Source organism: Anas acuta, chromosome 5 (assembly GCF_963932015.1).
Source record: "Anas acuta chromosome 5, bAnaAcu1.1, whole genome shotgun sequence".
Classification (NCBI taxonomy): domain Eukaryota; kingdom Metazoa; phylum Chordata; class Aves; order Anseriformes; family Anatidae; genus Anas; species Anas acuta.
In genome coordinates this window covers 17,277,312-17,292,060 of record NC_088983.1, presented here as the reverse complement: position 1 = coordinate 17,292,060, position 14,749 = coordinate 17,277,312, and the positions used below count along the sequence as shown (strand labels likewise).

At 37.2% G+C, this 14,749-nt stretch overlaps 1 protein-coding gene across 1 annotated transcript in view; it reads right to left on the bottom strand.

Moving 5' to 3' along the window:
* The window catches only part of RPS6KA5 (ribosomal protein S6 kinase A5), an 83,149-nt gene that overhangs the window by 61,373 nt on the left and 7,027 nt on the right, over window positions 1-14,749 (bottom strand). Inside the window, exon 2 of the mRNA XM_068682960.1 lies at window positions 9,828-9,899. Within this exon, the coding sequence (XP_068539061.1) occupies window positions 9,828-9,899 (72 nt within the window). The remainder of the gene's footprint in view (window positions 1-9,827; window positions 9,900-14,749) is intronic.

Genomic DNA, 14,749 nt, shown 5'->3' with positions numbered 1-14,749 from the left:
TCTCAAAACTGTAAACACACTGGACAGAGTACGCTGTCCTGATGGGAGACAAATTAATTATGTTCATCTTCAAACAATACTACATAGTTACTCCCAGTAAGCAACTACGCGCAACTCCATCTTTTTCCCATCGTTCCCCATCCCTGACAGAGAATAGAGAGTTTTGAGTTACCCAATGATGCATTATTTTTTTCTATAGCAAAGTTCTGCTTCATTCTGTATAAAGTAATATTACTTATTCTTTCAAAAATAATTCTTTCAAAAAGTTTGGTTTTTAGCTGACTTCTACTCTACAGGGTCATGCTTGCATTCTTCACAGTGCCTACTATTCTCAATATGGATTTTCACAGATATAAAACAAGTTTCCAAAATATACTAGTCAAGAAAGGCAAAAAGAGCCAAAATAGGTTAAACCTCTATCTATTTTAAGTGACAAATGGGAGATACCAGGACATTTCCCACCCTCCGCAATGCTCAGTATTATGTAGCACTCCCCAACATCAGTAGTAGCCATGAGATCTCAAGTGTATCAACGTAAATTGCCCTGAGTAGTCTCAAGCTGGTCATCAAGAAATGGATAATCACAGGTGTAAAATATTATCATAGTAAAACAGACACGGGCCATAAATCCTGTCACAACATATAGGCACAAATGAACTCAACAGAGGTTGTACAGGCCATAATATTGTGACCTCAATGACACTATTATGCTTGTGTACAATTTTCATGATATTCAATTGTTTTCCAGTACTGACTTAAATTATTTAAGCATCTGAAAAACAGACCCTACTATTGAAGGCACTGGTTTAAAAAAAACAAACAAACAAAAACACCACCACAACAGAGCTTCCAAAAGCAGTACTTCCATCTTTTTAAGGAGTTACTACTCAAGAAATGTAGATGCTTTTGCAATCCACTAACGCACACCAGAAACCACTGTGGAGAATGGCCTGAGCTTGCATTTCTCAACTGCATAAGGGAACAGCTCCAGTTTTCACCAATTTGCAGCTAGATCTTGGTATTGAACTAATGCCAGAATAGGGCATTACACAAAAGCTTCCTTAGGTTCCCAGGACACAGCAGTTTTATCAAAAGCACTGGAGAACATTAGGCTACACCAAACTAAAATAAACAAACCCCTCTGGATTTTAACACTAAATCTTTGATTTGACTTTATAAAAAAAAGCATTCAGTAATGCACCTCACATAGCAGCATGCTAGCAGTATATTAAGAGTACCTACTATGGTTTTAAATACTCTGTATGAGAAGATTACCTGGTAAACATGTGAGCTATATGGAAGTCTCCAGAAACTATACCAATGTTACCTTAGAACAATTTGCAAGACAGAGCTTTACCACGGTACAAATTGTTTCCGCAGCAATCTGAAAAGGACTGACAGCAAGATGAGGACTCTCAGCGGTTTTGATGAGAATAAATCTTAAGTAGCACTATTTTAATCAAATGACTCATGACATGTTCAACAGCAGATTCTCCGATATTACCACGAGAAATCTACTTAAAAGACAACACTGCAACAGCAAGTCATTCGAGTGACAGCAAGGAAAAAGCACACGACTTTATTGCAAGGATACCCGTACCAGATGATCTTATTTCAGAAAAGCTTTTTATGCTTCTCAGAGCCACATTTCAATGTTCATTCTCATAACAACTAAAACACATCTCGACTATTTTCAAGGCAGAAATATTTAGTCAGCAGTGCATTCCCCACAGAGCAAACACACGTGCACAGCCACTAAAGATTTACCCCCAAATGCGATAGGTTTTAAATTATGGAAGAACTAAAAGAAAATATAATGTATGCATATATAAAATACACAAGATTGATCCTTATGATTTATTAAAAGGAACAAAATAAACATATAAGGTTAAAGAAAAAAGGATGCGCTAATGGCAGATTGATATGGATATCAGGCTTAAGATGAGCAAGACATTTCATGCCATCAATTTATATCACATTTTCATTTAATTTGTGAGGCAGAAAAATACAACTGGGGGTTAAGACTTTCCTTTCACTAATGCCTTTTTCATGAATAATAATTTAGTAATACATGCTATCGTACATAACAATTCAGCAAGTCATTCAAATATGCCGAAAGTATACACTTATTGAAAGACAATGAATTAAAAACAGAGTAATCTTTGCTTCTTTTTTCTGTGTAAATGCAAAACACATTAAGCCGTTGCATCATGCCAGCCAACTCTTAACAGAGGAAAAAAACAAGCAATTCTTTTTGTTTATAGCACACAGAATGGTTTCTGTGGACTTTTAAACCCATCAAAACTTGACACTTATATACAGAAAATTTTAAAGCTGTGTTTTTAAGTGCTAACATAAGGTACACTTCTTAAACTACTTTTTTTTTTTTTTTACTGTCATTGTAAGAATAATCATGAGACAACAATAGCAAAAGGCTCAGAGGCACAAGATATATAATGATATGAATACATTTTACTTTGCTCTTGTATGATAATATGCCTTATGACTTATTTCCCCTGAACTTTTCTGTGTTAAAATAGGCCATATATTTAATCTAGCTGAAAAAACATCTGAGGCAGAACTCTCGCTGTGCAGATACCTGTCCATATAAATTAAAATTCAGGATGTGGCAAAGTCAGAAAAGCATACAGCTTTAACAGCTAAAAATGGGGAAAAAAAAGCCAAACACAACCCTTTATGATCAAACAACAGCATTCTGAAGAAGCACCTTCAATTTTTATTGTCCACCACTAAATTACCAAAGATGATGCATTCTCTATCAGATTTCCTTGCATGTCAGACAAGCAAGAATCTACAAGGGGCTTTTTATCATTGTTATAATTTAGCTAAGAACAAGTTCCTTGTCCTGTTAAACAGGCAAATAAGAGATTATAAATATGAAAGGCAGGAGAGGGAAAGCTGCATCTTAGCATGTACTTTTAGCAGTGTTTTGCTTTTGTGGTATATTCTGTTTGGTTTGGTTGGTTTTGAGTTTTTCTTTTTGACTTTTCTTTTTTTTTTTTTTTTAAACCCTTGACTTCCTTCAAAAATAAAAACTATTCAAGTAAATAGGTATGGCAGGAGATCCATGCCTTATTTTTTTCGCCTTCAAGGAAGTAAGTTGTTAAATGAGGGCTCTCATTAGTCAGACAATCTACCAGTGGGTAAGCACGTGTCTTGTTTTTGTTACCAAAATTAATGTAAATTTTCTTCAAAATTTCTTTGAAAGCACTGCATGCTCCTGAAGTTGCCTCAATTGATCAGCCGTTAGCTGCCTGGTTCGTCTTCATAGTTCCTTCTTAAATACAGGATTGCATTTGCTATTCTCTCTAGTTTCCTGTATCACCTCTGACTCATTAGTTCCAGTAAAAATCTTTGCTACTGACCTCCAATTTCACGTCCCAATTCTTTCAGAATTCTCTGGGGGGAAGAAAGGGATGAAACTGTACAAGTTCCAGGTTCTTCAACTAAACAGTTGCCTCTTTTCAGTCTGCTCGTTCAGTACAGAAAAATAAAATTTTCTTTTTCCAAACCCTGTCTCTGATCAGACATCCCACTTCCCATTCAATACTCCTTATATGTGTCCTTTGCAGAAGCTGAATTAACATATTAATTTGCGTTTGGAGTCATTTGTAGACACTCCCCAGTCTTCTGTGCACAGTAACCCCACTTCCTTCTTTCTCCTCCTTTCAATTTTACACCAATGTGCTCAGTCTGGGAGAGTAACATTTTACATTTTATTCAATATTCTTTGAAAGATCTAACTCAATTTCACAATATTAGCTTTATCACAGTACTTTCTGACCTTTAGATGAAACTAAGATTATTCTCTCTCATATAACAAGATTTTAAACTAATTATCTAAATCTGACATTCATCCTACCAATTTTCCTTCCTTCATTTGAATTTATGTATCAGATTCTAAACATCCTTCACACATAAGTCTTTAAGCTGTTCAATCCTATGGAATTCTCTTTCTAGCTCTTTTAAGCTTGCTCCTGTAGAAATTTTCTGTAGAGACTTCTTTAGCAATTTTTTTAACAGCTTTATACTATTAATTGTGACTTAAATTAAACAAAGCTATAAACTTCGCATTTTCAACACACTTTTCATAAACTAGTCATGTTGCTGTAAAGTTGATTTCATTAAATTCTTGAAATAAATTAGGATTAAGATAGGTATTAATGATTAATTTTTATCTGTTTTAGCCACATAAAATGAATATGCCTAAATTCTCATATATTAGTGTTTTCTATGTAAGTACTTAAAATAATTTAGGCATAATATTAAGATATGCATAAATAGAAATCTGTATGACAATTTATTCTTGTTTCTAGTTATTCCTCTGTGTTCATTAGTGGCCTGTAGTGGTACAGCAGATTATTGGGGCACGTGCTCAGGAGCCACATGCACTGACTTTTTCATTCAGTCTGCCAACTGTGCTTAAAGGGGCATTTATTGAAATCAGAAGCAGAAATAGTTGAGAAGAAATAAGCAGGAATAATCTTTGTGTAGAAAAATGTAAGACCCAGAAAAGCTTATGGCCTTTTTTTTTTTTTTTTTTTTGAAGAAAAAGTTTAGACTGAAGTAAATAAGCCAAGTGGACATGCATAAGCCAACACAGCCACCTTCCTGTTCTCTCCTTCATGTTTTTTTGGAAGCAATTAGATTACTTTGCTGCAAAGTTCCATAAAACAGAAGTTTTCCAAGTCACACAGGGGGAAAAAAATGCTTTAACTAGATAGGATAAACAGCTAGGACCATGAATTCAATTGGCAGGAAGTCCGAAAATTCCACATTAGAAAAGCTATAAAGCAACTGCAAAAGAAAAGGATTTAAGTGAAAACAAGAAACTGGAATTTCAAAAAGCATACACTGAATAAAACAAGGACAAGGCAGAGAAATCAAGAAAATAATAATTTGCTCCCAGAGCAAACAAACACATTATTAATAGCTTTATTAACAGTGGCATACATGCAGCGATTTTGTTCTGTTGCTCTCAAGTGTTACTGAGTACTGCAATGGGGAAGTTTATTGCAATGATAGCTACGTAATGCAACGTAAAGGGCTCCAACTCTGATTTGAAGGCTACTAACTCAGATTTCCTTCTATTTTCCTCTGAGAGATGGATCAGAAGACAAGCATGTATAATACACTTAGTACCAAAAAAATAAATTAGCATGCTTCTAATGGTGATAACGTGTATAAAACCGAACTAGACATACAGGAACACAAGAAGAAAAATGCAAATTAAAAGAAAAAAATAAGCATGAAATCATACAAAGCCATAGCATGAAGAAAAAGCTATTCAAAAATAACTTCCACAGGAGAAGCACCAGCCCATATGGACACTATTTCTAAGAATCTTAGTTTGTTGTCTTTTTAAGAAATAAACATTAAAAACGATACAAACAAGGCTTCACAGCTACTACCTGGGGAAAAAAAAAAAAAAAAAAAACACCACCACCATACTAAGTGTCTCTACAGAGCTACCACAATCACATACACAAAGTTAAATGATACTGTGCTTAAGTGTATTTTGAGTATTTTCTTTAGTTACTCCGTTGCCTCGTAACAGACTATACGTAAAATATTGTAATCAGTTAAAACAGTATCTCCCGCCATCACTTAACATGCCTAGGAGGCTTCAATTCATTCTGCTTCGCATTGCTGTAGACCATTTAACTATCAGATATTTGGGAAACACTTTGCATTCTGCTCAACTCCACAGAGAAGAACTTTAAAACAGTATCACAGCTTTTATTTAGCATTAGCTGTATCGCAGTACATCAGCAATACCTAAAAGCTCACATCAGATAAGGCTTTCAACTGCCAGAAAGATAGCTCCTGCCTAAAAATAGAGCAATGTGTAAACAGAAGGCACGAGATGCCCTCTTTTTCATTTTTCTTTAAATTGTTCCCAAACAAGCCCTTTCATCTGCATGAATCAATTTGTGTAAGGCGACGTCAGCCCCCACCCACATCTTCAACTTCACAGAACTTCCTAGTAAAGGAACAGAGCAATTCCCAAAATTGCCCCCCCAACAAACAAACACAAACAACAACAGACCAAACAGTTCTCTTATCTTGTCCATATTTTTAGGACAAGTCACTAATGGAAAGACACGGGCTGCTTGGACAGGTGCCTGCCACCACATAAACATATCCCATGCCACTTGGAGAATACTTGAAGTATTTCAGGTTTCTAAAATAATGAAACCTGTCACTCACACCTGAAAGGTGAAAGGCATCTGACAAACACCTGTAACTTGCACCCTTGCCAATAGATAGCTACTTTTTAGAAGGATGGCACTTTAGCTTCACCAGAATTAGGTTGCCAACTACACAGAGTTTAACCCAAAATTAAATATACATTGAGAAAAACAGCCTCCATTCTTATTCTGATAGAATTAAAACTACAGAACAAGATAATTCAGACTTATTTATCAATGCAGAAGGCATGCAAATACCCTCAGACCATTTCTTCATTTTTTTGTGAGAGCAATCCTAAGGATGACAGTTGAAATGCAGACATGTAGTTCTGGACAACAGAGGTCATGTTTTCCATGAGGCCTTACTCTTCCATGGTACCATTTAATACTATTCTCCAGCAAGAGCCTGCCATTCCAAATATTCCTGACATGTTGTTGTGATTATAGACAGTTTTATTCATGCTCTCATTCCTTCCAGTAAACATATATTCTAGGACAAAGTACTGAGAAGTCAGAGCAGTCGTATGCATTGCTCCAATCTCAACTCAAGCACAAGAGCAAGAAAAGACAGGCCTAACAGGGCCCCACAACTGGGCACGACACAGTTTTCGTAGAAAAGTTTGCATGTTAACAGGCAGATAGATTCATAATAAATTTTGAAAAATAGTCACTCTGCTATGGAAGATGGGGGGGGCAGGGTATAATGCACAGTATTGAAACACAGTATATTTTGCTATCTTTGTGACTAACTGAATGCATATCCCAAGACCTTCCACTTGCAGCAGCTACTGCAAGTTCTACTGCCTTTGGTCAAGTTGATTTTCCACACTTAAGATGCACAACTGTTCTTGTTACTGAAACAAGAACAAAAATGTTCTGGAATTGTTCTTGTTCATGAAATGTTCTTGTTACTGTTACAGAACAAAAATGTTCTGGAATTTCAAAAAAAAAAATGATATTTACAAAGGGGTTTGTATGTTATTAAACTAACAGCAGCATAGTCAACCCATACAAGTTCTCCATAATTCTGTAACAGTAGCCAAGACACTTGCAAAAAAAAAAAAAAAACAAAAAAAAAAAAAAACAAAAAACACAGTAGGACAGTAGGCTAGGATGATCTTGAATTGCTCAACTGGCCAACACCATACTTAAATTTCTTTTCTGCTGTTGATTCAATAAAGAGGACACAAACTCTTCTGGGCACAAGAATATGTTGAAAATTAAGATGATGTTCAGAGCCTCATCAAAATTTTGTTGACAGTATTTACAAAAGCAAAGCCTAACACTGGCATACCCTATTATAAAGTAATGTGTGGTTCTTTCAGAAACCTCTTGCAAGAAATAGAGAACTTTTGCTTACTGCAATCCCCAGAATGCTTCTCAAACTAGGAGATGAAATATCCTCAGCAAGAACATCCAGGAAGGTTGCAGGACGTCTCTGCTACTGGAGGCTTTTGCTGATCTCTGTTTGGAGCAATGCAGGTATGACTGAGTGTCGGGGCAAGTAACTAAAGAACCTCTTCAAGTCCGTTCCAGTCCTTTTTTCAGGGATTCTCTGTCACCATAAACCCTGAGATTTCAGATGGTCACTTCCTGAAAAGCGAACAGAACTAGCTCTATTCTGATCAGGCCATGTGCATTTAATGCTGTCCAGTAGCTGGCAAACAGCAACCTTTGACACACCTAGGACACCAGTCTCAGCTACGATATGCTCATCACTGAACAAGGTTTAGTGCCCTAATCATCCTGAATTCTTAAGAATGTACCTCACATTATTATGCTTACATTTTAAACAAGGCAGCAAGCATTTCTTTACTAATAAAAAAGATACTAGTCTTGCTACAAAATGCCCTTTCAGGATACCTAATGTATCCTTGATTTCCTGAAGTCTGCAGGAATCTTTTCAGACAGCAGATGTTTCTGGAGCAACCTGACTACTAGAGCATGACGAAGACAGAGAGATGTGCTTCCTCAGTTGTTCTTCTTCACATACACACAATGTTGATCCCATTATCAGCCTGTTAAAGCAGTCTTTTCTGAGAGTTGTTATTCATAAAAATTACCCTGTTAATCTGGAATGAAGATGGCTATGGGTGATGAGCCTAAGGACTACCTGCTATGATTAAGACTATTCCACACCAAGAGAAGTTTGCTAATCCGTTCATAAAGAAGAAAGGTCATGGAGGGTAGCAATGAATGCCAACAGCACCAAGAGAGTTATTGCAGAGGTACAGTCTAAAGACAGGAGAAGAAGGTCAGAATACTACTAGTCAGAGCGTGAACAGAAACTACTAAATTCACTTTGCATTTCAAATGCAATTGTTGCAGTATTAAGGTGACCTCAGACTTACGGCAGTAGGAAGGAAAAAGGGGAAAAAAACAGGAATGGGACTGGTCTTTGTACATACACACACACCATTAAATTTCCAGCCAATGTTTCCATCAGCAGGAGACAAAATTGCTCACATAAATGCATAATTATGAGTATTTCGTTTTTGCCAACCACACTCAAACCAATAATGAACCTCTTCAAAACAGCATTGCTGCACATTCCTAGGAGTATGCTACATATACACGTATGTCTGAATATTAAAGCTTCCTTGCCCCTACCATCAACTACTGAAAGTGAACAGCAGGAGTTGAATTCTCAAGCCTTTTGAATTCCGCTTTTTTTTAAAACATTACTTCAGAAACAGGAAAATATAATCTCAGGTGATCTAATGGCTTAATAAATTTATGAAAGAATCGCTACAACCCCTAAATGTGAAAATCAAAAACCTTTGCTGCTCTTTTCAGTGAAGCAGAAGCTTATGCAATTATAGCCTCACTGCTAGCTGTTAATGGTTGATAACACCCCAAATTTCATATCAAAACTAACTTATAGCATTTACAGACCTTGATGATAGTCCACCCTCACAATTATCCCAATATACTCAACAGCGCATCCAACATGAATACTGACAAAAATGTATAAACATGCTAAGAATAATAAAAGCCATTACTTTTCATCTGGATGCCTGTCTGTGAATTTGCCTTTAAACAAAGGGGAAACAAAACCTTTAGGATTGTCAAAACAGGACATGCTGCTAGTTACAGATAGCAACATCCTACAGATCTCCATCATCATGCTGAAACCCGCAATAAAACAGTAAACATCTTCCTGTCTTAAAAATTAGTGTCTTGACTATGACAGAGAGAGACTAGAATAGTCAATGCTAAAACACACAGCTATCCTAAAGCATCCTATTCAACAATATACTGCCATTGCAGTTTTTTGATAATTTGTCAAAATATAGTCTGAAAATGTAATAAAATTATTAAGTTCATGTCTTCATTTAGATCATATCTTTCACAAACTGTATTGTATCTTCACAAATCAACCCATTTATTTTCCATTTTTTGAGAGCACGTCTTCAGCTAGTGCTTTAAGCAACAATATCTGACCTATAATTTTGCTGTTGGTTGGAAAAGAAGTGAAGAATATCATGGTATGTAACACAAAAGCAATACATCTTCCTAAAGAACGTTTCAATTACTAAGAACTCATCTGGAAAACAAAACTGTACTTAAGAGTAATGCTTCCAACATTCAACTTAGAAAAACAGCGCATCTTACCCCCTGTTCCAAGAACTTTCAATAGTTCAAAGTTTTCAATGCCAACTTTCTCTGCGTGGCCTGTCAAATTCGCTGAAGGGAAAAAAAAAAAGAACATGTCAGATATGTAATACACTGAAACATCATTTTGACATATTACTGTAGCTTCAGTAAACAAGTTAGTAGCTGAATGAAATAAGCAACACTAAGTGGACATTCCGCCAGCATACTGTACTAGAAAATGTTGCTCTTCTGTGCTTTTCAATTTCTTGCTCCTATTCATCTTCACAGAATCCAAACTGAAGCCCCCCCAGTCCAAACTTCTGCTCCAAACAGGTAATGTGATCACATTGCTCAGGGGCACGACCAGTAGAGCCATTAACAACCCCAAGGACTAAACCCACAATGTTCCCTGGGCAGACTGTTTCAGATATTTAACCACCCCCACCACAGTAATGTTTTCTTTCCCTAATATAAAACTGGCATTTCCCATGTTCCAGATTGTATCTGTTATCTTTCATCCCATCACTGTGCACCACTGAGAAAAGTCTAGAACCACCTTCTCTGTCATTTCCAGTCACAGTTGCAGACAGCAATCAGGTCTTCCTTAGCACCCTGAATACTGTCACGTCCCTGGATTATATGGTGTTTGGGATGACGTAAAAAGAGCTCCCACCACTATGAATTATTAAATCTACAAAGACTTCCTGCTACTACTGAGAGGGAAAGACCTTGAATCTACTAGACCCACACCTGTGGAAAAAACAAGGCTGAAACAAAGTTTTTTCCTTTGCTGGAGAGTTTGGAAGGAGAGGGCTCTACATTTATACAAATCTATGCAACGGAGTATTTTTTGTCTAACACATTTTTCTAAGGATGGCAATGAAGAGTCCTATTTAAAAGTTTTTTTTTTGTTTTTGTTTCTTTTTTTGCCTTTATAAGCTGCTGAAAGAAAGCCTTAAGCAGCTCCAATCTTTTCCATCCTTCATTCCTACCATAACATTCACCAGCCATTTGTATCTACGTGACTGCAGCACATGCAGCAAAACTGTTCAGTGAAATGATCCAGATTAAAAGCAGCAAGCCAAAAAAGTAAAGAAGTTTGATTATTCTAAGCCAAGTTCAGTTCCTGATCCACTTAAATGAGCAGCTGCATAAACAGTTTTACTAGCACAATTAAGGATGCAGCACCAAGCAGCAGAAGCTGCACAGGCTGTCATGGCTGCTAAAAGAATGCCTCGCAAAGGAGCTTCATGCCAAACTGTATGGCTAAAGGCTAGTTAAAAAAAAAAAAAAAAAGGAAAAATATGCAAGGAGACAGATTTCAAGTATGAAGATCTCTTAACCATAAAAGGAAAACTTTGACAGGAGATGATGAAATTAACTTATCCCATTCATCAAAGCACAGTAGAATTTGTTATATCCCAGAAGATTCATCAAGATACTGAGCTTTCTGAATTCATTATCGCAATTTAAGTTCACCATTCACCAAACTAGTAAGTCAACGGCTCAAAACAAATAGAAAACTAAGCTTCAGAAAGACATCTCTGCAAAGAGCAAGTATCAAAAAAAAAATACTAAACAAGTGAAAAAGCAAATTCATAACTTGTTCCAACAATCCTAGGAATCTGTACACATATACAAAACGCATCTAGTGGGGATGGGGTAACATTAATGCTCTCATGCCAGGCACCGATGAAATCTCCTCTGAAGTATTACTTTCAATTCCTATCATTCATTTTTGCAAGGGATTAATCAAACTTAGAGTAAGTGCAGACAGAGCACTTGAAATTATTAGGAGATTAGAAAACCTAAAAGAGCTTTCAGATTTTTTTCTTGTACAAATAGAAGCATACATAACAATGACTTCTGCAAATCTGACGGAATCTGCAAGTTATTCTAATATTATATGCAATAATTAAAAAAAACAAAAAACAGATCAAATAAATTATTATTGGAACTGATCATAAAAATAGCACTTTTCTATTTTAGTAACAGGTAGTAGGCAAGACTTAGAATCCTCAACAGATCAATTATTATGCATCACATGACTTGAACTGAAGCTTGCTGGACAATTTTCACTGCAAACCAAAAAAATACTGTTGGTAGTTCTACACCACAGTCAGAAGTCAGCAGTGAGCTGTACCCATCTACCAAGAGAAGAACAGCAGGTAAGGCAAAGCTAGACTGAATGAATATCTGTAACAACTTCCGCAAGTCAGGTCACACTCAGGAAGCAATCTGTCTTGGAGCAGCTGAATATTACATCCCACCCTTCTTAGCAAGCACTGACAACAGAACTCGACGGTCGGTTTCAAAACTGCATTTCCTACCAGGGACAACAGGAGTCGTGAAGTGATCTGAAGGAGACCAGTGTCAGTGGCCACAGTTTTAATGAAGCAGCGGGTGTCACCAAAGAGGTTCAAGACAGAACTTCTCTAGACACTTGCTAAATGAATGCTGGACTCAGACTAGTAAGAAACATTTCACTTCCATTATGCAGCGATCTGCCATTATGGAGTACTCCAAAAAGGTTTTTACCATCTCATATCCTTTAAGAGCTGTCAGCAGAAGGCTTTATAATTAAATGCTCTTCTAGAAGGAGAAACAGTCATTTAGTGCTGCTGTGTTCTTGGAACTGAACAAGAAGATTGAGAGAACAGAACAGAGCAACACTCACTAATAACACGCCAAAGATTTGTAGTGCTGTAGAGGCTATAATCCTAAAAAAGAGAACAAGTCCTGAACTCTGCCCATTAATTTGAGCTAACTATAAACTCAATTTAACTCATATTCCACATTCAATAACACCAGCGAAACTTTTCCCACTTTTGTAAGATTAAATAGCTGTGACAGCAAATAGTTGAATGATGATTAGTTTGAACTATTATGTACTTGGTCCAATGGGAACCATAATTTTGCACTATCCACTTAATCCCATTTTACTTCAATTTAGAATGTTTAATTGCTTTAAAAAAAAGAAAGAAAGAAATGCCTTGCAAGTTATTGTAACCTTATTTTCATAACAGAAATGGAAAACAATATAACAAATAAGCATACTTCCACCATAAAAAAAAAAAAGTCCCACCTCGTTATTTTTACATTAGACTGAGGAAAATGGCCATCCCACAAGACCAGAAGGCAAGGAAGAGCTGCGTAACACATGGAAGTATGATAGAGCAATTGGGACACACAAACTCTCTCTCAGAATTACTCTCCATGAAGAAAAGCAGAATTATCCCCTATCTTAAATAAAATAAAAACATTAATAATAAGTCTTCAAAGCTACAGGAAAAGATTAACAATTTCCCCAGACAGCATTTCTCCTAGCACTGCTGTGCCAGGCAATGGCTTGATCCAACAGCCTCTGTACTCAGTGCAGATCCAACAGTCTCGGCACTCAGTCCTTCTCTGAAGTCATCAGCCAAAAAATGCAGGCTGAAGAGCTTGTGGTGGTGCCTCCACCACGTTCTTTCCAGAGATGCTGCTAGAGCAGTTCTTTGCCATCATCTGCTGAAAGTAGATGCACTTTTTGACATTGAGATGTGGCACGGCTTCCCCAGAACTGCAGTTGCCATACTGATACTTCCTTGAACCTGCTTTAAGGAGTGTAAATCCCAAAGATCAATTTTACATTCACCAGCCACTCAGTGAGAGCCCAAATGGCCACTGCTGAAAACTTTTCACGAGGACTGCTTTCACAATTACAAGGTAACAGCTCTCAGGAGTCTGGAAACAGAAGACTTTTTTTCCTCCATGCCCTTTTTCTTCAAATGCATTGACAGATTAGCTGAGAGGTACAAAGGAAGGGAACTGAACTTGGACATGAAGAAGGTACTGCCCAAGTCAATAGGACAAGAGTTTCTCCACAAGCAATCTGAAGCTACACATGGCACAGCAGTATAAAAGACAGTGGTACCTCAGGAACAAAAGAAAACGGCACAAGTAGCAGGATCACAGCACATTCAAGGAGACAAGCTAACTGCATAGGTACACAGTTAGGAAGTTTCTATTTACAGATTTTCTGTGGTATGCAGGTGACGGTTACGGCAAGATACAAGTGATCAACCCAGAAAGAGAGAAACAGACTGAAAGGCCAGATGTAACAGCCAACCATAAAAACAAAAAGGAAATAATGGTATCAGTCCTGGTCATCACCTCTGAAGAAAGCAAATGTCTAGAAAGATTTCCACTGTGAAGACAAACCTTCACACGCAGGGACACCAAAGCAGGAAGATCAGTACTGCTGTTCTCACCTCTGCGGAAACAGAGCAGTCTGTGACTCTGGGAATCAGGACAACCTATTTCTGCTTGGTGGAGTATCTGCAGATAACACAGGAATAGGCACTGTCACCTGAGCAATACTTGAACCTTGAGATGGCCCAGCATGAATGGAGAACTGTGCGAGGTGGTACTGAGTAGTGACTACTTGTTTTAAACTGCATTTTTATCATCTTAATAAATAAGAACAGCTGTTGTGGAATTATTATTTAAGTTAAATCTGGTATCTCCTCTGTTTCTACACTCCATGTCTTACAGGTTTTGAAGCAGAAAGATGAAACTGGAGCCTCCTCTACTGAATTAGATCAAGGAGCCTTTAAAGACAAGCTCTGCCTGAAAGCTGCAACATGCCTCTGCTATACTCAGCAACGTGAGACCAGCTCTGCTGGTTTACTGAACAGAACCATGAACCTCACACACTTTAAGGCAGAGTAGAAAAAGCAAGAAGGAAAATAGGATAGGAGAAAATCTGTTGCATTTCCGATTACCAAGTGTCTGAAGCCTGGTGCCATGATCAACTTGATTCTAACCCATTGCTTCAGGGAATGGCCCACCTCTACCCATGGAACTGATCTAACCTTTTAAGTCACAGCAATAAAAAACAAATGCTGGTTTTCAAAGTTGTAGGAACATAAAAATCAAGATCATCCCTTAGTCAGCGT